The 25780-nt window shown below is 33.2% G+C and overlaps 1 protein-coding gene across 6 annotated transcripts in view; it reads left to right on the forward strand.

Annotated features, from left to right (window-relative positions):
* The window catches only part of NFAT5 (nuclear factor of activated T cells 5), a 104115-nt gene that overhangs the window by 64641 nt on the left and 13694 nt on the right, over positions 1-25780 (forward strand). For all 6 annotated transcript variants that reach the window (XM_033127010.1, XM_033127007.1, XM_033127006.1 and 3 more), the window contains 6 exons: positions 1561-1751; positions 3222-3394; positions 10501-10635; positions 10751-10803; positions 16821-16953; positions 20808-20891. In XM_033127010.1, the coding sequence (XP_032982901.1) occupies positions 1561-1751; positions 3222-3394; positions 10501-10635; positions 10751-10803; positions 16821-16953; positions 20808-20891 (769 nt within the window). The remainder of the gene's footprint in view (positions 1-1560; positions 1752-3221; positions 3395-10500; positions 10636-10750; positions 10804-16820; positions 16954-20807; positions 20892-25780) is intronic.

Genomic DNA, 25780 nt, shown 5'->3' on the forward strand with positions numbered 1-25780 from the left:
AATTGGTTGATGGGTAAGTTAAGTCTTTAAGAAATAGGATATCAACTGAGTCTTCATCTTTTCAGAATTTAGAAAAGAAAAAAATGGGCTTAAATTTCAGCACCTGGGATACTTTATTACAAAGAATATTTCTCTTTGAAGACAAACCAAAAAGTTAGTTGGGGATGTATAACAAGTGTTCCAACACCTTACAGAATACCAAACAGGGAAGAATTTTGGCTAGTCACACGGTAGATTCTTGTTAAATACAGTTTGTATAAATGTGTTAGTTGAACAATATTTAGTTGGACTGCCTTTCATTTTATACCTGAATGAAATGATGGTAGAAATTGGGGATTAGGAAACTTACTCATGACCATTTATAAGGTTGGTTAATAGTCACATGTACAGTATCATTTGTACCCTTCTACTACTCACCATACCAACCTATCCTCAGTCCCTGAAACTCAAAACAAGTTAACAGGCAAGTGAAAGATTTAAGTTACACTTTTTTTTAAGTTAACCTAATTGTTCTGGCTTTAAGTTTTGCTTTATTTAAGTATTTATCTGGTCAAAAGTATTGTTAGATAATGGCCTGTGATAGGGAGTGAATTGACTGACCTTAAAAGTTCATTCATTCATTTAGCAAATATTGCACCCCTCTATATGCCAGACACTATTCAAGGTACTGCTGACTAACAGTTTGGATAGATTGCTTCTTTGCCTCCTTACGATATAATTTCACAGAAATACAGACATACTGAGATAGAAAAGATGTATGAATTTTTAAAAGCATTTTGATATACATTGTACAAGTTACTTTATGATTTTATGCATTCTGTATTAGCAGTTTCAAAGTTTAACTAGAAACCTTATCAAGAAGCAACGTTGGAAACATTGGTTCCCAAATGCTATTTTAAATATTTATTTATTCTTTAGCATACAAATTATAATTTAATTTATGAAGGCTTGCTAGAGACCTGTAATGACCCATATAGACCCTGGTTCCATCTAGCAATTTTTCAGACCATGTTTTGGCCCAGGGTTTCATTATGTTGTTTGTATATATTTAGCTTATGAAAATGAGCTCCATTTCCTTATTATATAGCTGTACTTTAAATACTTTTCTTCTCATATAGCTTTAAAAGAGTAAAAATTTAGTATATGTGCTCTCATTTAATGATGATGATGATACCACTAACACAGTTTTGTGTATTTTCCATTAGTAGTGGTACTAATCCTGAGTGTTATACATGCTTTTTTGGCAGTCCATAGATTTATAAATATCGAAAGTACTGTGTATTCATTTTCATGTGTTTGTGCAAATTAATTATGAATGATAATTTATCATTGAACATCTAAACTTGTAATTAAAATTGTTGCAGAATTTAAACTTAACAGTTTTTTGCAGAAACTTAGCCAGCTCTCCTTTATGAAAATATTTTATCTGTTTTTCTTGAGGATTTAAATTATTTATTGTAATCCAGTTATGAATATAAGACTTGATATTAAATGTTTGATTTTACATTAGATTATTTGAAAGGCTAATTAGTGATTGTGCTCCATGTTATCTCATTCCAGCTGGAAGGCCATAATGAGCCAGTAGTGTTGCAGGTGTTTGTGGGTAACGACTCTGGTCGAGTGAAACCACATGGATTTTATCAGGCTTGCAGGGTAACTGGGCGAAATACAACTCCCTGCAAAGAAGTGGACATTGAAGGCACTACTGTTATAGAAGTTGGCCTTGATCCGAGCAACAACATGACACTAGCGTAAGTATTTAGTAAAAATTTTTTCATTATGTATTACAGTTTTTTGTAGACAGGAAAAAAATTTTAGTTTCTTATGTCTAAAAGATGATGTTGAGTATTTTATTAAAATTTTTAAACATTACAAATAAAAAATAGATTATTACAGAATGGTAATGGGTTAAAATTAACTCTGCCCTTTGCTAGAGAATTCCTATGATGAAAGGCAGAGAAATAAAAGCCTGGTGGAATGCTGGCTTCTCAGAAAATAATGTAGACTTATTTGTTGGGATTAATAATACTGATATTAAAAATAAAAATTACAGTCAATTTGATTTGCTCTCCTAAAATCTGTTTTCTTAGTGTGTGTATTAAAAACTGTTTAACACAGACATTCATGATGCCTTGACCCATCTTGATGTGAAAAAGCATATTGCTAATCTAAATTCACCTTCTGTTTTTATTTTCCTGTAATACAAAAATTATGTCTTGGGACTGTGTATTTTTCATCTTTTACATTTTCATTGCCTGAAAAATATAAGAAGTATTAATGATTTAAATTGGAAAATTTTTGTCCTTAACCCTTTTGTTAAGGACCTTTCATCCTAAAGTTGAACCATCACAACAGCAAATATATTGATACGGAGTAGACCTGTTGTAATTATTTGTATTATATAGCTAAAGACCTTTCTCTATTTGGTTTTCAGTTTCCTTTTGAAAGCCATTTTGACTGGCTTAGTATGAGGTTAATTGGAAAAGAAAATTTTGAAAAATATTCAGTAAAGATTTGTTTTTTAATTTTTGAAAATTATAAAAAAAATGTATATAGTAGAAGAAAAGGGAATAATTGATTATAAAAATAGTACTTATTCATTGTAAGTTGAAAATGTAGACTATTAAAAAGTAATAAGTAAAAATAATAAAAATAATAAAAAACTAAAACATAGCTCCAAAAGCCAACTTCCCAGAAGTAACCACTATTTTGATATTTATCTTTCCATCTTTTTTTCTGATAAAATTGAGATAATACTGTACCCACTGTTTCGTAACCTGCTTTTCACTTATCATGAGCATTTTCCCATAACATTAAATATTATTTTATAGCATACGTTTTAATGGCTACAATATTCCATTCTTTTAGGGATGGTTACTAACAATTTTAAAGGTAAAACCCATTTCCTCTATTTTTATATCTGAATTAACTGCCAAAAGAAAGAGGTTAAATTTATTTATTTTCAAAAACACTTGTTTAGATGTTGGAATAGTGTTTACTTGTTTTACTCTTGTTTTCCATTATAAATGAAAAGTTGACAAGATTAGGAATTATGAAGTTTCAGAATTTACCCTTGTATATCTTTTGAATTTGAAACCTTATGATTATGTTTACATATTCAAAAATTAATAAGCAAAATTTTTTAAAAAAAGAAACTTGTTTAAGAATATTGTATTCTGTGTAAACAGAAAATATCAGTTTATGTATTTTTTCTGTTTTAGGGTGGACTGCGTAGGGATATTGAAATTGAGGAATGCTGATGTTGAAGCCAGAATAGGAATTGCTGGTTCCAAGAAAAAAAGCACTCGCGCCAGATTGGTTTTTCGAGTTAACATCGCAAGGAAAGATGGCTCCACTTTGACACTGCAAACACCCTCTTCTCCAATTTTATGTAGTAAGTAAGAATATATGGAGATATTAAATATATGAAGTTTTTTTCATTTTGTAGTAATCTTTCAGACATCTTTAAATTTCAGATGTTTCGCATTTTGCTTGTGATCATGCAAAATTTGAAACATTTAAAAGCTATAGTCACATTTTCTAGACTAAACTAAAGGTAATTTTGAGTAAAATTCAAAAGATGTATAGCATTTTGTAGTTTTCTGTTATCCTATATTGATTTAAAAAGTTTACCAGAAGTAAATTGCAATGCCAAAGGATTTTCCTAACATCTTCATTGTGTAATTGCTGTGATCCTAACTCTGTTTTGTGTTGTGAGAATAAGAAACAGTAAGGTAAAAGATACATGCGTCACTATGTTCATTGCAGCATTATTTACAAAAGCCAAGAGATGGAAGCAACCTGGGTTTCTATCAACAGATGAATAGATAAAGAAAATGTATGCATGTACAATGGAATATTACTCAGCAATAAAAAACAATGAAATGTTGCCTTTTACGACAACATGGATGGACCTAGAGGGTATTATGCTGTAAGTCACAGAAAGAAAAACAAAATACTGTATGATTTTACTTATGTGTGGAATATAAAACAAACAAACCAAAAAACAGAAACAGATTCATAGATACAGAGAACAAACTGATGGTTGCCAGACGGGAGAGCAGTGGGGAGATGAGTGAAAAGGTGAAGATATAAGGTTCAAATTTCCAGTTATAAAATGAGTTAAGTCACGGTGATATAATGTACAGTACAGCATAGGGAATGTAGCCAATAATATCATAATAACTTTGTATGGTAACAGATGGTTACTACTTATTGTGGTGACCATATTGTAAAGTATATAAATGTCACTATGTTGTACACATAAAATCAATACAATATTTTATGTCAACTATACTTTAAAAAAAGTAACTGAGGTAAGCAGACCTTTGTAAATATACAGCAGTTGGATTTCTGATCACAAATTATATAGTATAGTATAGGGAAATGGGAAATGGAATTTTTTTTTTTTTTGATAACCTTGGCATAGAAAGTAAATGATGAGTGTGTTTAAATTCAACCATGTTGTTGGATGCACCTTACCATATATTCTTGTTTCCCTTTAATGAGTATTATTACAAATGACACATAGGAAAATTTTACCTTTATATATCACTTAAGATTTTCATCAAGTGTAATTTTCTTCGACATTGTTTACTTGTAATTTATAACTGAATTCAAAAGAGCAGAATAGACCCATTTCATTCCACTGAATTTCCTGTTGGGTTGTTTTGGCTATTATGACCTTGCTATACCTAGGACAGTTACAGAGCCTTTGTTATTTAATTGTACCTTGGTTTTGTCAAATTATTTTTCCGTTATAAATCTTATTTTTCCCTTTCAATTAATCTCAGAAATTATTATAGACATAATTTAGCTTAGCAAACACCCTAATTTAAAAAAGAAAGTACTAAAATATCTTTCTGATCCCAAGAGAGCTCAAGTGGATTTTTCTATTTTTCATTATTATGAAAAATTTGTGTGTTGTTTTTTTTTTAAACTAGAATTTTTTTTTTCTTTTAAAGATTTTATTGGGGAAGGGGAACAGGACTTTATTGGGGAACAGTGTGTATTTACAGGACTTTTTTCCAGGTCAAGTTGTTGTCCTTTCAATCTTAGTTGTGGAGGGTGCCGTTCAGCTTCAAGTTGTTATCCTTTCAGTCTTAGTTGTGGAGGGCGCAGCTCAGCTCCAGGTCCAGTTGCTGTTTTCTAGTTGCAGGGGGCACAGCCCACCATCCCTTGCGGGAGTCGAACTGGCAACCTTGTGGTTGAGAGCCCACTGGCCCATGTGGGAATCGAACCGGCAGCCTTTGGAGTTAGGAGCACAGAGCTCCAACCACCTGAGCCATTGGGCCGGCCCCCGAAGTTTCTTTTTTCTTTTATAATAGTTTACTGACATACAATTTGCATACCATATACAGCCTTTTAAAGTGTAAAATTAAGTAGTTTTTATTATATTCACAAAGTCGTGTGACCATCACCGTTATCTAATTTTAGAACATTTCTATCACTATCTCATAAAGAAGCCCTGTACCTATCAGCAGGTACTCTCCATTCTCCTGTCACCCCGTCCTTGGCAACCACTATTCTACTTTCTGTCTCTATGGATTTGCCTATTCTGGACATTTCATATAAATGAAATCATGCAATATGTGGCCTTTTTATCTGGCTTCTTTCACTTAGCATAATGTTTTCAAGATCCATCAATATTGTATCATGTATCAGTACTTAATTTCTTTGTATGGCTGAACGATTCTCCATTTTTTGGATGTACCACATTTTGTGTATCCATTCATTTGTTGATGGGCATTTGTATTTTTTCCACCTTCTAGTTGCTGTGAATAATGCTGCTATGAACATTTGTGTACAAGTTTTTATGTGGACATATGTTTTCAGAGAAATGAAATCCATCTTACGACTCATAAAGTACATTTAAAAAAAAACACCATTTTTCTATACTTCTACTCTGTGTCTTAATATCGTTTTTCTTTTTTCAATTTGGTCATCTTATCTCTGTTCCTCAGCCATTTTATTTGACCTATTTTTAAACAAAATGTGATAATATTACTAAAATATTTCATATTCGTGGGATGAGTCAGCAAATTTTGGCAGGCTGTAAAATTGTTCAGATGAAGGTTTTGTTTAGTTTTGTTTTTTTAAACAGTTGTGCTTATTGAGGTTACAATTTAGTTCACAGAAACAGCACTATATTCTAACAAAATAGTGCCTCATTGCCATTCAGTCATTTATTCAGTATAAATGCGGTGCTTCTCAATCCTGGCTGACTGTTAAGGACCCTTGTAGTGCATTTAAAAAAAAAAAAAAAAAAGTGTGGGGACAGAGTCCCAGAGAGCAGTTTCCAGGCTCCGCCTCACGTGGGGAGGTTCTGGCTCCAGTATGAATGACCATCGGCTGTGATTGGGTGGCCATCGGCTGTAACCGGTTGGCCATTTGGCTACTGATGTAACTGTGGAGCTGATGTAACCAACCTTGATTGGTTGGTTGGTTGGCAGGCAGAGAAGTGAAGGGCGGACTGCGTGCGGATCGTGTGGCTAATACTGCGTGTGTCTCGCTCGGCTGCCAGAGAGAATATAGTGGTATGACTCTCCTATCTATGGCTCCATGGGTGTTCCTTTTTGGCCTAGCTATATCTTGCGTTCTTATGTGGGGAGCGGGACCAGAGGCCCCGCAGGCCGCTCCGCACGACAACATGCCACTGAAGCAGAATCTCCAAAGGTGGGTCTTAGGAATGTTTTGGGAAAGCTTCATAGTTAATGGATAGTTACGATGTGCCCAACTCTGGAGATAAAGACATGGTAGTGTAAGGAACTTACAAGTCTAGCTCACTAGGGGAAAAACAGACAAGTAAACTCCCTATTATGAAATGATGTAAAGGCTGTAGTAGATGTATGAGTAGGATACAGTGCAAACATACTCAGAGAAAAGAGCATCTAATCCAGACTGCTGGGAGATGGTAAAATTTGTGCTGTATCTTAAAAACAGAAGTAAACCAAGCAGAATGGGTTTTAGATGAAGGTCATTCTGGGTAGAGGGAACAGTGTATAAATATACTCCATGAAAGAGTATGCATCTTTTAAAGGAATTAAAAAGAGTTTGATGTGATTGAAACAAAATGTTATCTATGAAGAAGTGGTAAGATTTGAGGCTAGTAGAGCTACGCAAGATCTCTTTCTTAAAGAGACTTTGTGTGTTGAGCTAAGAATTTGAATTTTATCCTGACCACTTTAGGGAGTCTGAGGTTTGAACTTAGGCTTTGGAGTGGGATGTATAAGTGAAGAGGAAAAGTAAATAGATAAAGGATACACAGTGAGACAAAGCACCCCCAAAGTCTTTTTGCTTAAAAAATTAAAAATAAGAATGTTCCATGATAGGTTTCTGATCTGTATTTATGCCCATAAATAAAATTTTAAAAATTTATGGCAGATTTGAACAGTTGGAGTAGAATGAGAGGTGAAATGGAAATAGGTTAGTAAGAAGGGTTAAAATTGGAATGGTAGGCAAAAAGAAACAGGAAAATGAGAGTGAGGTAGAAAAGGAAGAGGGGCCAAAAGGTGATAGAGGTGGAAGGGAGGAGAGGAAACAGATACTTGATATTCCATCTAGAGACACTCAATGGAAAGAAGGCCTAATGCCAGAATTCATGTTGTGCCTTGTGACCTTGAAAAAAGTCCTGCTTCTTGGTTTAACAATGGCCACTGGATCCATTGTCTGTCTTTTTGTTTGTTTGTTTTTAAGGGGATGAAAGAATCATCCTTTTTTACATCCTTGACATCTTTAGATTTCACCAGACAATAAAGATATATATGTTTCCTGTTTTGATATATTTATATTATTTAGTTATATCAGATTAAGAATATCAATTTTCAGACTTTTTAAATATTCACTTTCCTGTAATTTTTCTTAATGCAGCAAATCATAGCTTTTTTTAATAATGGATGTTAGATTTTATCTTATAATGTTTATTGTATTAAATCTGAATTTAGTAAGTTTCTACTTCCCTTATTTCTGTCTATCCCACAACTTTAGGGAAAAAATAACATTGCGTAAACTTTCCTTCTCTTCACAGAGATTATTAAAAAGCTTTACTAATTCTTTTAACAGATTGAAATGGTTGTTTTGTTGTTTTGCAGTATTCAGACATTCATTAATTTTTTTCACCTTTGTTTTTGAGACCACGATTTGCAAGCATCTAAAAAGCGCATTGTTTTTATACCAGAAAGGTGGCTTTTTTTGTTACAGTTTTTAAGCAGTGTGATCACTTTCAAGAGTCAGCTTACTGATTACTTAAAGATAAACATTTAATGCTTAAATAATCCTGATTTTAGTTCTCTTTAGTATGAAGTCTATCCTGTTAGGTAACCATTAAACTTTTTTAAAAGAAAAAACCTTTTAAAGCCAACACTTTAAGGTTAAATTATATTGAACAGTAACAGACAAGTTCTTTGTGTAATGTAAATACAAATATATAGAAGATAAATGCACATTGTACCTTCAAAGAGGCCTTATTTGGCCATCTTATGCCTTTAATCCATAAAAGGAAAAAATGAGATAGGAAAAAAAGTTTTGATAATCATCAGTGAAGTGGAATTTCCACATAGTATTTGAAAATGGGGGGAAAGGTTATAGACTTTCCATTTTTGTTAATACAATATATTCATATAACTTTGTACCTCTTACTATTTTCTAAAAAAATATTTACCATATTTTTAATATCCTTTAAAAGCAAATATTTAGTTCCAAAGTTACTCCAAAAAATTATAAATTAGTTGTTAATTTTTCCACGTAAAAAGGGTATAAAATTGCCATTGTATGACCATTAACTATTTCCATTCTTTTCATACATTAACCCTGTGGGTTCTAGACGGTGTATATATATTCACAAGTTTTTTAAATTTTCAGATATTGCTGAAAATATTTGCCATTTAAATATTTAAGAAGAATAGGATACTTACATATTTGTATCAATAAGTGAGAATAAATGATGATGTGGTAACAAACAGCAACAACAAAAAAATTTTAGTGGCTTAAAATGACTGTTTTACTTCTCCCTCACGGTTTGGAAGTAGGTGCATTCTCTTCACTCTGGGATACAGGATAAAGAAGCTGTCCTTATCTGAGATATTACCATTTTTGTAGTGGAGGAAAAAGGAGAAGATGGAACCATGTGAGGCTCTTAAAACTTTTACTAGGAACTGGCACATTACTGTAGTTCACACTTATCATGTGGACAAGTCACATGGGCTAATCTTGATGCAAGTGAGCGAGAATTACAGCTTTTTCCCAAGGAAGGGCCTAGGGAAAAAGGGCCAGTGAATATTTGGACAAAAACAGTGTCCCTCATTACTTTCTTATAAAGATAAAAGTAACTATTAAATATTTAAGTATCCAAAGAGAAAAAACTTAACCTTTTCCTAACGTTTAGTGGAATATCTCATTAATTTAGAAGTTGATGGGTTATATAAGCCGTATTTAAGTTTACCTTTGCAGTGTATATTTTATATTTATTGTTTATTAGAACAATAAATAGTGTAATCTGTGTCAAAGTACTTAATGTTGAAGGGAATAGGTTTTTTTGAGTATTTTAAAATGTATTAATAGTTATTTGCATATACTAATATCCTAGAAAGTATTCTTGTGGAAAACTGGTCATTGGGTATCAATAAGAAAGAATGTTTCTGGAGTCAAATATTGCGGAAACTATACTATACCCATTTCTTGGATGTTTAATGTATATCAAAATATAAAATGCCTAGAGAAATCTTTTTGTTCACTTAACTTTGCTTAACCAGTATTTCCCTAATTTACTTTGACTAGGAACCTGTTTTGCTAAGCAATACCTATTAGATTTTCTTAAGGAAATCCTAGCATGAAGTTGGTAGGGTGATTACAGCTTATTCATTAGATCTGGCTCTTCGGTACTTGTCAACCTCTTTGTTAATTTTAGTGGTCTTTGTAGTTGAAAATCAAGTGCATTTTATTTTTTAACCTCAGGGTATTCCACTTCAGGGAGATCCCCTGGTAGGAAGAATTAGTCTGAATTGGATTCAGTCTGTGTTCAGGTGTTCTTTTGGTGTGGGTCCTATGTGTGAGTCCTTGGTCTGCATTCTTAGGCCCCAGTACCACCAGAGGCCTTCATTGCCCAAGAAGTCTTGTAATGGCATAACTTAACTGATATTTTTAAGTTTAGGATTGTGGGACAAGCATGTCTTTCAATTGAACTTTTGAAAAGTATTATTAAGGCAAAAACATGATCAAGTTCATATTTTAAAACTTGTTAAATTTATGTAATGAGAAAGCAAAGCTGACACATAATAAAACCTTGTTTTAGACATTAATCCATTCCTATAAAATCTTACAAGAGTTATTAAAAATTAATATGGACTTTCTTGTTTTTTTTTTCTGTTCTCTGATATGGTAAAATTTAAGTTGTAGAATAAAGGAAATCAAATTCAGAGACAACTTATAGAACTGGGTAATTGATTTTAGATAAGAAATAAGTGTTGGACGTTCTTTTTATGGAATGCTTATGTATACCCACAGCTCAACCAGCAGGAGTGCCAGAAATCTTAAAGAAAAGCTTGCATAGCTGCTCAGTGAAAGGAGAGGAAGAAGTATTTTTAATTGGCAAGAACTTTCTGAAAGGAACTAAAGTGATTTTCCAAGAAAATGTTTCTGGTAAGTAGGCATAATACTGGTAAAGAGATTGTTGCATGTTTCACTTTGTTATAAAGATATAGTTACAGCTACAAAGTAAAAAAATTTAGTAAGTCACTGTTTTTATTTCAATCAGATGAAAACTCTTGGAAATCAGAAGCTGAAATCGACATGGAATTATTTCATCAGGTATAATTTAAGCCTTATAGTTTGATTGTTTACTTTCTGAGAAATTCAATTTTATTCTGAAATTTTCCTGAGTCAGCAGATTAAATTTCTTCTTTATATGGGATTGATGTAAACAATTTAAAGTTTCTTTCTTGAGTTTCTTTAACTGAAATAGAATTATTCCACTGGTACTAAAAGTTACAATTCTCTTTTAAAACGTTTAGGAGCAGTGGCAAATTATCATTGTTAATAAATGAAGCATTTCTTTCCTAATATTTATTTGCTCTGGGGATTTGAATTATCTTAACCTACTATTAAGTTAAAGGGAAACCTGTTGAGTACCTGCTATGTCCCAGTGTTTTGTTTGTTAGTGACCTCTTTGTATTCATAAGCACAATTTTTTACCCTCATATTAAAGAGTGTGTATTTGTAGGCCCTCACCATATGTTGTTTTTCATATAACAAGTAAAAAGCTTGGAAACAAGAATAAATAATTGACTTAAGAATTAATGTGTAGAACAAATAGGACCAAACTCATAGATGTTGAAACGAGCAGAAGAGAAGTACCTGTACAAACTTATGGGCAAATCAGATAGAAGATATGCACAATAGTGGTATGTGTAAGTGTAGATAATAGAGAACAGAGAAGCAGGAACAAACTAATGTGTAAAATACCCAAAGCCTACAATTTAGCATAAAATGCTGGTAGGAATAGAAAAGGGATCATGAAAGCAAGCAGAGAGATAGGAAAGGCCAAAATTAGAGAATCGATAGCCAATTTATCAAAAAAGTTTATAATTCCTTTGTGTTTTTTAAATTTATTTTTTATTCCTTTGTGTTTTTAGAAAAACCTAATAAAATTTTAAAACATATGTATCCAATATGTTACATCAATATATTGCTGAACTCAAAGCTAAGGGCTCAGTGCTCCCTCAGACAGCCCTCATTTCAAACACCAGGCACAAGTTCAGGGACCTCCTGGCCACTCTCACTTTTGAACAGTTGGCTTCAAATTCAAGGGATCCCACTCCCCTCTCATATTTGCTAGAACAATTTACAGAATTCAGGAAAGTCCTACGTTTAACTCTTTTAGTTTTCGTATAGCAAAAGGACACAAATCAGAACCAGCCGAAGGGAGAGATGCATAGATTAAAGTCTCTCTGGAAGGGTCCTGATGGTGAAATTGTCTCCTCAGGGATGCCTTTCCCTCTTAGCACATCTCTATTTGATAATATGCAGAGTATTTCCAGTCGGAAGCTCTCCTGAGCCATTGGTGCCCAGAGTTTTTATTCAGGTTTCATCACATACTGCCTATGCAGCTAACCTTTAATCTCTAGTTCCACCAGAGGTCAGATGACATGTTCCAAAACCCCCTTCATAAATCTCATTGTTAGACTGCCAGTGGCCAAAGCTATCAAACAAATAAAAATACTCCTGTCAGATAGGGCATTCCATGGGGCCTAGAGATCTACTGGGACATCCTAGTAGCCAAGGGCAACGGCTAGACCTTACTTTGGGTGAAATTAATTCTTCACTACATAGTATTATGTAAAGTGGAGCTTCCTATATACTAGACACATGCTATGTAGAAAGTTTTCCTCTGGCCTTATTCTCCTACATGAAGTCCAAAAGCAATAATGGGACCTCAACAGTCATTCCTTTGTCACATATACCATTGGCCACTCTGGTAGAATGGTCTTAACTGAGTCCTAGTACCTACTTTGTCACTAATAATCTGTTACCTCTAAATAAGACAAGTCACTTTTGTGCCCTAGTTTTCTAATCTGTAAAATAAGCTCTTTTGCTAGATTATTTGAGGTTCCTTCTAACTCTGACATTTTATAATCATATAACTTGTTGCTCAAACCATTTCCACTCCCCATGAACCAACAGTGGCTTCCTCTGGAGGACTCCTAGAGGTTAGCGGCAATTTACTGTGACTCTTTTGTGTTCCTCATAATATTAAATACTTAATAGATACTCATGAAAAACTTTGTTCATTTTATTTACGTTAAAGAAAAAGAGGACTCTGGGATCTGAGGTCGTTTGTTCTACCTTTTGAAGACATTTCAAACCTTAATTTCAACTAGGACTATAGTTCTGGGCCTGACTGAAGCTTAATTCATCCATTTAATACTTTTGTGTAGTCTATGGCCATACCACCCTGAACGCGCCTGATCTCACCTGTAATATTTTTGTGTGTCATGAACATGTTGGGTTTCTTTCTTCTTCTTTTTTTTGATGAGTTGGATAGATTGATGTAAACTTCTTTGCTAGTAATATTCTATTACAGTTGTTATTCCTTACTTTATCCTATGATGCAGTTTTATAGGTAAGAAAACTAGTTCTAGAGACAGAGAGACTTGCCTTATAAATAATACAAAATAATAATAAAATAGCCCCAACAAATAATCTTGCTGTTTCATAAGAATTTAATATTAAGAAATCTTTATTGTTTCTTCCTCCTCCTTCCTTCCCCTTCCTTGTCCTTTTTTCCCTTTCCTTCGAGGCTCTCTCCCTGCCTTCCTTCCTTCCTTAGAAGAATTATCATAAAAATAAGACATGGTGGAATGGAAAGGAATTATGTCCTTATTTGGTAGCTATATCTAGAGGTCCTGGGGTTTTTGCAAGCAAGTAGTAAACAAACTAAATTATAATGTGATCTTTCATTAATTCTGTGGTTCTGTTTGTTTTAAAATTTTATCTTTTTCAGAGAGAATTTTCTGGGTTTTTCCTCCTACGGGGCTTTCTGGGAAATACTTTAGAGTGGAATCAGACCTGAGATACAAAGAATTGATCCTAGAGATTATATTAAAGAAAGAAAGGGAAAAAAAACCCAAAAATTAAACATTTAGAGGGAAGGGTGATCAGAAAATCTATTAAAAGAAATGAAACTTGGAGTGTCGTCAATAAAGAAATATCAGGCCTATGCAGAAAAATTGAAAGGGCCTCTACAATCTTAAAAAATGCCCAAAGATGGTATAGTAGAAAAGACCATTTAAAGATAACTTTGCAAATTGAAATTATTAATAATTGTGATAGCTATTCATTTGCAAGCCCAAAGTCAAATTATTAGGTATTAAACTTTTTCTATTATATAAAAATTGAGATTAATGAAATCTAGAAAAACACTTCTTTGTTTAATATTTGTCCCTTCTAGTCAAGGCCATAATATGTTTCATTCTCATGTATACCAGATGTGATAAGCACGTCGCCATTATATCTACTCCCATTTTACAACCAGAGATAAAGTTCTATAAGACCTTAATTGCCTATTAAATATATATTTTAAGATATCTATATGTAAGTATATATTTACTATATATATAAAATACATTAGTTTTGAAAGAGAGTTTAGCAGTTTGAAATGTGGAGGTGATTTCAAAAGGGATCTAGAAGCTGAAAACATTAGAAACTAGGAAGAGGAATACAATTTGATTTAAGAATAACTTGTTTTGCAAAATGTGAAACAGGCATTAGTGTATCAAAAATAGAAAATTGTATAGATTGTTTCTCAACCTTTAGTATTCTGGGTTTTTTCTATTGCATGTTTTAGAGTATAAAAATATATAGAGAAGTTTTGAAGAAGATGGAATTTCAGTATAAATATGGAAAGAAAGTCTTGAAAGAAATGCCATGAAGATCCACAGAATTTGTGTGAACAACTAGACTAAACAAAGGCTTAAGAGTTTAGAAGTTATGTGTTCTAAAATTGGTTTTCTTTAGGAATGATAAAGTATCTCTTAGAGCGAAAAATATCTAGCACCATTGCTTATAAGTTCTGAAAAGGAGTATCTCCTGAGACAAAGAAAATCATTATTTTGAATCAAAAACGATTTTTCTAAGAATTTAAAATTCAAATTTTCTTCTCTTTTTACCCCAGAGAACAATGTACTGCTCCAAAGGCCTCCCAACCCTTTGCATGTTTTGTCTGTATTGTACTCCTAGCTCAGTGGTAGTTAACTGCTCTTAATTTGTGAGAGTAGTATTTAAAAACAACTTTCTATCACTATGCGCAATTTACTTAGTTTTTAATTCAAAGCACTTATAGAATTTCTAGATTGAGACTGAGGAAGTATATAAAGAGTTCATATCAAAATAGTATCATTTGTGCCTGATCACTGCACTGTACACCTGAAGCTGAACAATAATCAATGTCAACTACAATTTTATACATATTTACAAGAAGCGGAGTACAGCATTAGGAATAGAGACAGTGGAAATGTAATGGCTGTGTGCGATGTCAGAGGGGTAGTGGATGGGGGGACAGAGGTTGTCACTGTGTGAGGGATATAAATGACAAATGTCTATTACATTGTTTTGTGCACCCAAAACGAATAAAAAAGAAGTATCATTTGGTTTTTAAAAGATTTTAAATTAGATTTGCTTAAATATGAATGTGACTTTTAGATACTAATTCTGTCATTAATTATCAGAAACAAGTTTTTATTAAAAAGAATAATTTCAATTATAAATAAGTTTGCCAAATTATTATAAGACTAGGAGGATACTTCACATGTCCATCCATTCAACCATCTTTTTTAACTATAGGTAGGACTGCTTTGTTTAAACAAAAGAGTGAAAATGAGGGTAGACAAGTTTTTAAAACTCTGTTTCTTAAATGTTGGATTAGTGCAGGTACATTTTTTGATGACCTCATGTGCAATTGAGTATGTGCTCTCAGTTTTTTACCCCCTGTGGATATACACATATGTATGTGTGTTTTTCCACCTAGCTTAAAAGTGTGATTTGTTTTTTGAGATGGCTAACATCCTGTTAATGTCATAAATCAGAAGCTGTTTTTTATTTATAATGTGACTGTTTCAGAGAGTGTTTTAAGATGGCTTAGAAATGAATTAAGTGTTCAGAAATTGAAACCTTGACCTCGGCCTTATTTGTCACATGTTCTGTTCAACTGAATCAACCAGCTAGAGTCTAACTAAATAAAAAATGTCATCAGACTCACTTCTCCCTCAGCTGTCAGCACTGGCCTCCTGCACATCACAGCCTCAGTGCAGAAGTGGAATCACCATCCTTTGATGTTCCTCCCCATTACTGTAATGTCCTAGGGAAGAACAGAATGAGTCTAACGTGCTTCACAGTATCTTCCAAGATGTAGTATCCTTGAATAAGTGCTGGGGAATCATTTTCTTAATAGTGGCTTCTGCCACTATTCTGACAGAAAATAACTGACTGACCTAGGATTTCGGTAAACTGAACCTTATTTGCCTAAATGAGAATTAAAGTGATTAGGAAGCAGTGAACTGCGTTGTCAAGTACATCTCAATTACGGTTGTACAAAACATATGGGGACTGATATTGTGCGTGGTGGGCATATTTTTTTTCTCAAAATTTATTCTTTCAACAAACGTATTTGTCTGTATTTTGTGTAAGGTGCTTGACAGTGGAGATAGAATGAAGAACAAAACATTCTAGTTCTCGTGGAACTTAAATTCTTGAGGTTGGAAAGAGACAAAACACAAGCAAATAATCACAGTAATTTCAGGTGGTGATAATTGCTATTTTATAAATAAACAAAAGCATGTGATCAGGTCAGGGAGGGGTGCTACTTTAAATAGGATGGTCAGAGAAAGCATCTCTGAGGAGGTGATATTTGAATAAGATCTGAAGATGGGTAGGGAACTAGCCCTTTGAAGAGGTGAAGGAAGAATATTCCAGTGAGAAAGAACAATAAGTTGTAAAGGCTCTGAGGTAAAAATGAGTTTAGTGTGTTAAAAGAATGGACTGAGAAGGTCAGTTTGGCTAGAGTGTAATAAGCTGGGGAGAATGGGAATGAAATAAAGTTGACAGGACTGGAGCCTTGTAAGCCATTGTAAAACATTTGGATTTTACCTTAGAAGCAATTTTAAGATTAATGTCATGATGCCTGTGAACCTGACCTTTAAAATACATTTATTTTTCTAGTCAGACTTTTAAAATTACAGCTAACATGAAATGTACTTAATTATAATTTTTATTTCAAAATTTCAATTTAAATATTGCTTCTTTTGTGACTCTTGTAATTTTCTTCATATTAGAATCATCTTATTGTGAAGGTTCCCCCGTATCATGACCAACATATAACTTTGCCAGTATCAGTGGGAATATATGTAGTGACCAATGCTGGAAGATCTCATGATGTTCAGCCATTCACTTACACTCCAGACCCAGGTATGTCAAAATTAAAAATTCTGAATTAAAATGCATAATTAATTTCTAGGACTTTGGAAGGGTATGAAGATGAACCAACCAAAATAAAAAGTTGTATACTAAGATGAATTGATACTAGTATTTTTGGAGATGGAATTATTTTCTAAGATGGACACCAAATGCTGCTTTTACTCTTTTAAGTTTAAGGGAATCATCTCTGCCTTATGCTCTAATAATAAATGAAAAGCTAGGAATGCTGTGAAGTCAGACTTTCCAGGGTTATCATACAGGTTACTCTTTAATAAGAATTACCATTCATTGAGTACCTCTTACGTCACTACCCCTTAGTGAAAGTGACAACTTTGGGAAACTTCTAATAGTTTAATCTGGCGGATTTACAGGATACATTTTAGGAGAGACAAGAGAGAAGCTCGGAGTGATAAATGATAAAATCACAGTTATATGCCTGTAACATTTTCTAATTTCTGTGGTCAAATATATCAAAGACTGCTGGTGGATAAATATTTTAAATGTAATTTTAAGCATTTAGGTTAAATAGATGCTTTAGAAACCAGAGCAGTAAGAGCAATTGAAATATTACAAGTTTAAATCTCTGGGTAAAAAGTATATTACGAGTTGTTTGCCTGCATTTATTTAGCTGCCTGAAGAAGAGAAGCTTTTTCCTGGCAGAAGTTGGGAGAACATTTTGGAAATGGAAACTTCATATGTTCCATTGACCTAGGCTTGGTTTCTGTTGTGCTTAGCATTGGTTCAGTTCATTCTAGTGTCAGGTATACTTCAGAATTAACAGTTCTTCCATATCTGTAAGTTTATTGATTTTGTGTCTGTAAGTTATTCCCAAATAGTTCAGGATTCAGTGAGGTACAAAGTGAAAAAAGTGATGGAAACAATAGCTATGACAATTGTAACTGATACTGATAAATTACTTTCTATCACTTAATGTATGTTTCGTTTTTTAAAAAATTGTGTCTGAATTTCACAACATTGGTTATTTTCTACCAGCTTGCTACAATATAGCACTAATTAAATTCTCTTAGTATTTGTTTCAGAATAGAAGATCACAAGTAGAAATTTCAGACAGAAAAAGGCCAAGTATAGAAATAATACACTGGCTTCAATAAAAATAGGAAAGAGAAAATTAGATTATACTCTAAGACCAAATATTTTGTTTTCTTTCTAGGAAGGCCCTTCAAAAAGCCAAGAAAGTTTGATTTAAAACTAATTGTAGTTAAAGCATTTTAGTAACTGTTGGTTACTAAATAATTGACGTTTAATATTTTGCATGAGGAAGATTTTGCTTGTGTGGGAAAATTGTGAGAAAGATGGTGTAATTAATACAAAAGAACTTATTTTCTAATGAGCTTCTGTATCATTTGTGTGGGAAGGGAAGAGGGAAGTGTATGTGTATGTCAGGGAATAGCCTTAAACTTTTTGCTATCCTGAAAACACTGAGGATTTGTTGTTATTTGTTTTTATTGATTAGTTATAAAGTACTTCAGGACTTTAAAAGTGCTTAGCTTCAGCATTAAGAATCCTCATTTCTTAAAAAAAAAAAAAAAAGGAATCCTCATTTCTTAATAATAAGTGCTGATTATTAGAAGTTTCCCTTTGATAGATTGCCAAATAAAACAGATTTTAAGTCTTCTACTTTAAAGCCTATACTAATTAACTAGGTTTGGCCACATTTAGGCAATTATTAACATCTTTATTCTTTCAAGTTTCCCCCCTCATATTTTGTATATCACAGATACCGTAGCAATCGCTCTCAGAAACTCTTAATGGAATAAATACATTGCATGCAAACTTTGTAATAAGATCTAATGTTCAGTTTTTGCCTTTATGATATAGCTATAAAGAATTTATCATAATTTTCACTTTTTTGTATTTTATAAAATGCGATCATCTTTTCAGGTGTACATGAGAAAGAATATGGTTTCAGGAAACCTTGGTTATAGAAAAATTTGCACTATCTCATTACGATAAACTAATTGCTGTTGTGATTCATCTGGGGACTGTGGTTAAGCATTTAAATATTCAATGATATACAATTGTAACAGCTAAAACTAGGCCCACCCTAATATTTGTAAGTCAGAGTAGAAATGGCAACTGTTATACCATTTATCTAAATACTTAAAATTTATATATAAAACAAACAAATCACTAAAAATATATCCTATCCTCCCAATTTGACCGAGATACCTTCATAACTACCTGGAAGACCAGACTTGAATTTAGGATTTTCAGACTGCTTAGAGTTTCAGGCTGGAATATGGCAACATGAGGAAAGGTGATCCCCATCCAGCCACACCTCTTTTCTTACTCCTGGCTCCTTTCAACACCTGGAGGGCCTTGATGCCCCAGCCAGTGCTTCCAAGTTCTGTCCACCCTATAAGCCTAGGACTGCACACATAATCTAGAATAGTTGTGCAGAAAATTTTGGGATCTTGGGTACTTGGTACATGGTCTAAAAGTAGAATCTGGGCAGGGCTCACTTGAACATAAACTGGGTCTGCAAACTCTGCAAGTCATAAGCCCTTCTAAAGCCCTCTGGGTCTATACTGCCAAAAATATATTGCGTGTGCGCTGTCTGGCACTTAGATACTTTGCAGAGTCATAAAACCTTTGTTTCATTGCCGCTTAGTCACTGAAGCTTTGCTTAACCATTAAAGCACCTTTGATTTTTTTTTTTTCACTTTGGTCTGTTAACACACAGAAATCACATTAGGTACTTTTTGCAGTGACTGCAGTGGTGAGTCTTATTAGAAATGGGGAATATAATACTTACTCATATTTTTTGTTGCTCTAAAATAAAATGACTAAAACTTGATTTAAAATTAGAAATTAAATTTTTTTTCAAGATTAGTTTCTATTTTTAAATCTGTAATTGTTAGAATTAATGTTATGCTTAAAAATTGCCTGTGGATTCCTTTTCGGTTCAATTGCCTGTATATCATTTGTTGGACCTCCTGTGCAGCATGCTAAGATAAATTATTTAACTTCATTCTTAGGAGATGTATATATTTTATCACAATTAACTATCTCTGTAGTCTATAACTATTCTTTTACATTGTCATGTCAAGAATAAGGAATTGACAATAGGCTGACTCAATTCCCATTTTGAATAAGTTAAGGAATATAAAATAAATACATTGAAAAATAGAAATCTATTTAAATAAAATTATTATATAGTCATTTTAAGCAAGAACCTATTACTTGAAATTTATTTAACTTTATCATTCAGAACTGATCTCTGTTCTTAGGCCCATTAAATTTAAAGTGGTCATAGTAGATGTAGTTGATAATGACTAGATATAATGGCCCAGCGATTCTCCATTAATGATAACAAACTCTTTCTCCCAACATTTTACAAAAAGAATAGCCATAATGCTATAAATTCTGTATGTTTATCAGTTTTTAAAAAATTAGCTACATTAATAATGTTTCTAAATTTGTATTTTTGAATAAATCATTTATGTAAGTGAATGGTGAATTTTTTTCATGCTAGTGTTACACAGTATGTTTGATAAGTTTAAAAAGTCTCATCACTCTTCTATATCATTCATCAGATATCAATGTGTGTACTGTTACAAGAAGGATTTTTTAAAGTTGCTGTTGTTTTTTCTGTTGTTCGCTTGTTTTGATAAGTGAGCATATGCTTCAGCCTAGTTGGAGATTGGTGAATTTTAGAGCATAGACTAGTGATTATAAAAACTCATTTCAGCCTAGAATTTCTGCTAAACAAATAATTTAATGGTACCTTGTGAGAAAATAGTCAATTAATGAATTTTAAAATATGCATCTGTTCAGATGAATAAGTTTAAATAAATACATTAATCTTTTCTTTTTTTTAATAGCGATAGCTGGTGCTTTGAATGTAAATGTAAAGAAGGAAATATCTAGTCCAGCAAGACCTTGCTCTTTTGAAGAGGCCATGAAAGGTACCAAATTGATTCTTCTCAAAAATTGTAAATAAGTGATCCTGTGTATTTTCTCTAGCAAACCTTACTATTTTGTTTTATGTGCTTTGGAACACTTAACGAGGTATCTTCTATATTGTAAAGTAAATCTTTAACTCTTCTGAATGCAGAGACTTGTTTCCTAACTTGGTATTTCCCTTCATTCACCATATAAACATCTTTTTAAAAACATATATTGGAATGGAGGAGTTTTTTGTTTTGTTTTTCGTTCCCCAATATTAAACATCTCAAAAGTATATATAAAGTACAATAATGTATGTTAAAAATAGAGTCCGTAAATCTCTTTGCTACCAATAAGATTGATTGCTACTTGACATTGAGACTGAAAAGACCAGAATATGAACTATAGGCATTTGAAAATGTTGCTTTACTTTCTTTTATTATTGTTCTTTCTTCTGATATCTTTATTTACTCCCCTGCTGATCCCAAGAGATAATGAAGATAATCTTCAGGATGTTATAATGTGATAGAGTAGATTCTTTTCTTAGCAGATTTCTAATACAGTTGTGATACTCGATGATGCTTTTGTGCCATTATATATGAAAGTGTCATTACCTAATGGCCATTGAATTATTCCTATAATTCTAAGTTTTACTTATATTTTTCTGCCATGAAATTCATGAGTTAAAAAATTAAATTTAAAAATTAAAAATACTTATCTTTTTAAAGAGCATAATATGCTTAATACATATTACCAAATACAGTGATTTTTTTTCTATTGTCAGTAGTAAAATTTAGCATTCACATATATAATGTGTTCAGTATTACTTGCCATCATCATTTCTGACCACAAACACTTACCAGAGTCGATTAGTGAGAAATTATGCACTGGTAAGTAAACTGCCAGGATTATCTGATTCAACTGCAGGAAAATTTACAAATCTGTGTGATGGATAACCATAGCTAAAGTACATTGATAATACATTCAGTGCTAGTCAATATGCCACCCTGTTTACTGGCATTCTCTCATTTAATATTCCAAACTCTATGAGGCAGATAACTTATTCTCATTTCATAGGTGAGGAAACCAAGGTTCCAAAGGGGCTAAATAATTTGCCCAAGGTCAGTTAGTTAGGATTTTTAAAAGGATAGGTTAAGCTTCAGTGTATAAAGTAACACATCTAAGCAAAAATAATTCAAACCATATTTACTACATAAATAATATTATAAATAATCATTAAAAAAACTCATGAACATTTGTGGTGTGTTCTTTGCCAACTTTGAAGTATTAGTGCTTTTCTACAAAAATTCCTGATGTTTCTTTCATAAGAGTATGAAGCTAGTGGAACACTAATCTAATCCAATATGAAAATTTTCATACAAGATTATGAATTGAAGGTTGAAAGGTTTTAAATACTATGTTTAATTTTTAATAAAAAAAATTATTTAGTCATTTGACCAAAATCTCACAAGGCTAAACAATGGATAAGAAACAAATACATACTATTTTTTCAAAATTCAGACCTCCTTATTTTGACAATTTTATCAACTGAAATCATGATAAAAATAATTTTAGGAAGCTATTAAATTGAATACTCAACTAATTTAAAATTTTCATTTGTTTTTATAAACACAATATCATGAATTGGAGATTTCTGATCAATTAAAAAAAATAGCTTTCAGAGTCAGGGATTTTCTTTGACAAATGGCTTATTTTTATGATTCCTTAAAGTCAGAGCTTTAGTATAATGCCAAGGTACCATCTGGGAGATTTAATTAGGTATACTTTAATGATGAAGACAGCAACATGAATGACTTTTAAATTTGTGTTATAGCAATAATCCGCCAAATAACATTCTTATAAATAGCCATCAAGTATTAGGTTGGTGCAAAAGTAATTGAGATTTTTGCAATAATTTTTAACCGCAATTACTTTTGCACCAACCTAATACAATAATACTTAGAACTAGAACTTGATACCCAAATATGATATTATCAGATATTGAAAGCTTTCTCTCTGAAGTAAGTTTCTAATTCCTCAGGTAGGGTTTTGGGGATGGGGAGTAAGGAGGGTATCTGCTCAACTACTCAGTGAAATATTAAGTCTAGTGCCGAAGCATCATGATTCATTTTCAATTTTACCCAAGTGTGTGTGTGTGTGTGTGTGTGTGTGTGTGTGTGTGTGTGTGTGGTGTGTATCCTTAATGCAAAAGTAATACAAATTAACTGAAAGATAAAGTATTGTTAACATTTTCTTGGGAATATTCCCAGAAAGTTTTCTAGGTAGATGTGAGTGTAAACACCAGATAGATCGCTCAGACTGTGACACAGGTTTAGGAGCCAGGGATAAAATATTGATGTGCATTCTCTCAGTTTCACCTTTGTAGGAGTGGTTAATTGGATGAGTGTGAAAAATAATTGAGAGCATATATTTTTCTCTAACTGGTTGCAACTATGGAAATGTTTAGGAGCTTGGAGGAACCATAGAGATAATCTAGTTCAATCTCATTTTACAGGTGAATAAACCAAAGCTTAGAGAAGTTAAATGATTTGCTCAGGGTCACACAGCTAGTAGTAACTGACAGAGGTTGCAACTTACATTTCCTTTAAAACCTTGTATTTTGTCACTCTATTATCTTCTTCCTTATAAATCTTAATTCATATGTTAACCATACTTTTTTGTACCTGACCTAAATGCTGCTTGCTGACAACAGACTTTTAGTAAAGATTGTCCTAAATTTCAAAAGTTGTTATTTGACATGGTTGGAAGAGAATACTATTTAAAAGTTGTTTGGCATAAAATATCAATACCAATATTCTTCACAATTCAAAGTGATATTGGGATCGTCAAATGTGTCTGTCTTATTTACAGTCTGGATTTTCTGAATTGGCTTAAAAGTTCTCCCCCAACTCCTAAGTTGTTTGTATTTTACTTGTTTATATTTTTTTTCTCCTTCACTAAAATGAGAACATTTCCAGGTAGTAGGGCTTCTCTGTCTTAGTCATCGTTGAAACCTCAGAACATAGAATAGTACCTGGAACTTTGTAAGGGCTCAGTAAATACCTAGTGAAAACGTAGGAAGGAAAGATAGGGTGACATCTCTCAAGCCATTTATTATTGTTTACAGGTCCATTAAGATACAGTTGTGGGTTCTGGGACAAGGTAGTGTAGACTCGCTTTTCCCTGTTCTTCCCTTCTAAATCTGCTTTGGAAATAATTCAACAATCATAAAAGGACTCTGAGGTATATAGAGAAGAAAGTGGACTGGCTAGGGAATGGCACGAAGTGAGTTTCTTGGGTTTTCTTTTTATCTCCCATTTAGCTGATTTGGGCACCAGAGAGGTTGCAACTCAGAACTGGCAACAGGCATAGGCAAAAAATAAATCAATAAATAAATATGAAAAGCCTGCTCTCTTTGTCAAGAAAGCCAGGAAAGGGAAAGCCCTGCAGAGACTAAGTGGGATGACTCATATGTAGTGACAGCAGTTGACTCGCTAGCAGATTTTGGGGGGCAACCCATCCCCCACCCACACCTGCCAAGTAGTGGAACTCAGGAGGGCCTCACATATGCCAGCTCGATCTGCCAACAGTGGAACTCAGGAGGGCCTCACATATGCCAGCAGCAGCAGGTCAGTCTGTCTGCGGGAATGGCAACAGCAGAAACCAGGGGACCAACCCATCCTCCTCCAGCCCAGACCAGGCAGCAGCACACATGCCCCTCCAGCTGCCCGTTAGTTCCAGGAGACCAGAGAACATACCAGGAGAAATGCTTTCCCTCCTGCAGGTCCAGCATCCCTCACTCCACCTAATAACACCAGGCAGCCCAGGGAAGCACCTTCTACTCCTATAGGCAGCACCAGCAGGATTCCAGCTGGGCTTCACGCAGGTCTAGGATAGCAAGCAAACCAGACTAGGGCTCAGAAAACTAAATTGTCAACCACCATAGAGAAACTTGTATCTTTGTGTGGCATTAGACAACATGTCCTTTTCTCGTTTATCTGTACCAGTAGACATACCTATTTGTCAGTGGTCTCCTTAGGAGGAATAAAAGACTCTTGCTCAACTTATTCTATCCTCATTTTTCAGAAGGGGAAAAATTTTTCTCTAAATAAATTTTGGGGAAAATTATGTATAGATCTATTAAGCAGTAACTATAGGTGATGCTAATTTGTCAGTGAATATATGCAGTTTCTAATTGAACTGTAATATAAACCTGTCTTTAGATATTGAAAATTTTTATACCAGAAATACTATTAATGAAAATATGCAACACTGCACTGTAAGATTAACCACTCCACAGCAAACTAAATTGACTACAATAAAGATAAAGGAAGAGTCATTCATTCAATAAAAATTCACTGATGACCTACTACTATGCATCAGGCAACAACAAAATCTGCCTTCATGGAGCTCACATTCTAATAGAACTCAAAAGCAAGACTAGCAATTGAACATTACAGGATCAACATAAGACAACACTAATGGTCTTTCAAATTGTACTGTGATATGGGCCTCAAATATTTTTAAATGCTTTCCCTGTGCATGATCTGGTTTTCTCTCAGTAAAAATTATATTGTGAGTTGAATTATATTGGTATTGGTAGAATCTAGGTGAAGGTAGGTCCAGAGAACTCATGAATAAATGATCCATTTATCAAGAGGATTAAAGCATAGAATATCCAAAGTTGAATGAGCACTTTCCACTCCCTCAATATAGTCAATTTCCACCAGAAATGTTTCTGTCAATTGGTTGTGAGACAAGTTGAAATAAGACTAGAAAGTTTCAAATATTTTTAAATCAAAATATTTACAAAGGTAGCAGTTATCTCATATATCACATACCATTTAAAATTCCTCTTTGTAGCCACGATTTCTTCTTCGTATCAAATTAAGAAATTTAACAGCTGTGC

Source organism: Rhinolophus ferrumequinum, chromosome 15, assembly GCF_004115265.2.
Source record: "Rhinolophus ferrumequinum isolate MPI-CBG mRhiFer1 chromosome 15, mRhiFer1_v1.p, whole genome shotgun sequence".
NCBI classification, from domain to species: Eukaryota; Metazoa; Chordata; class Mammalia; order Chiroptera; family Rhinolophidae; genus Rhinolophus; species Rhinolophus ferrumequinum.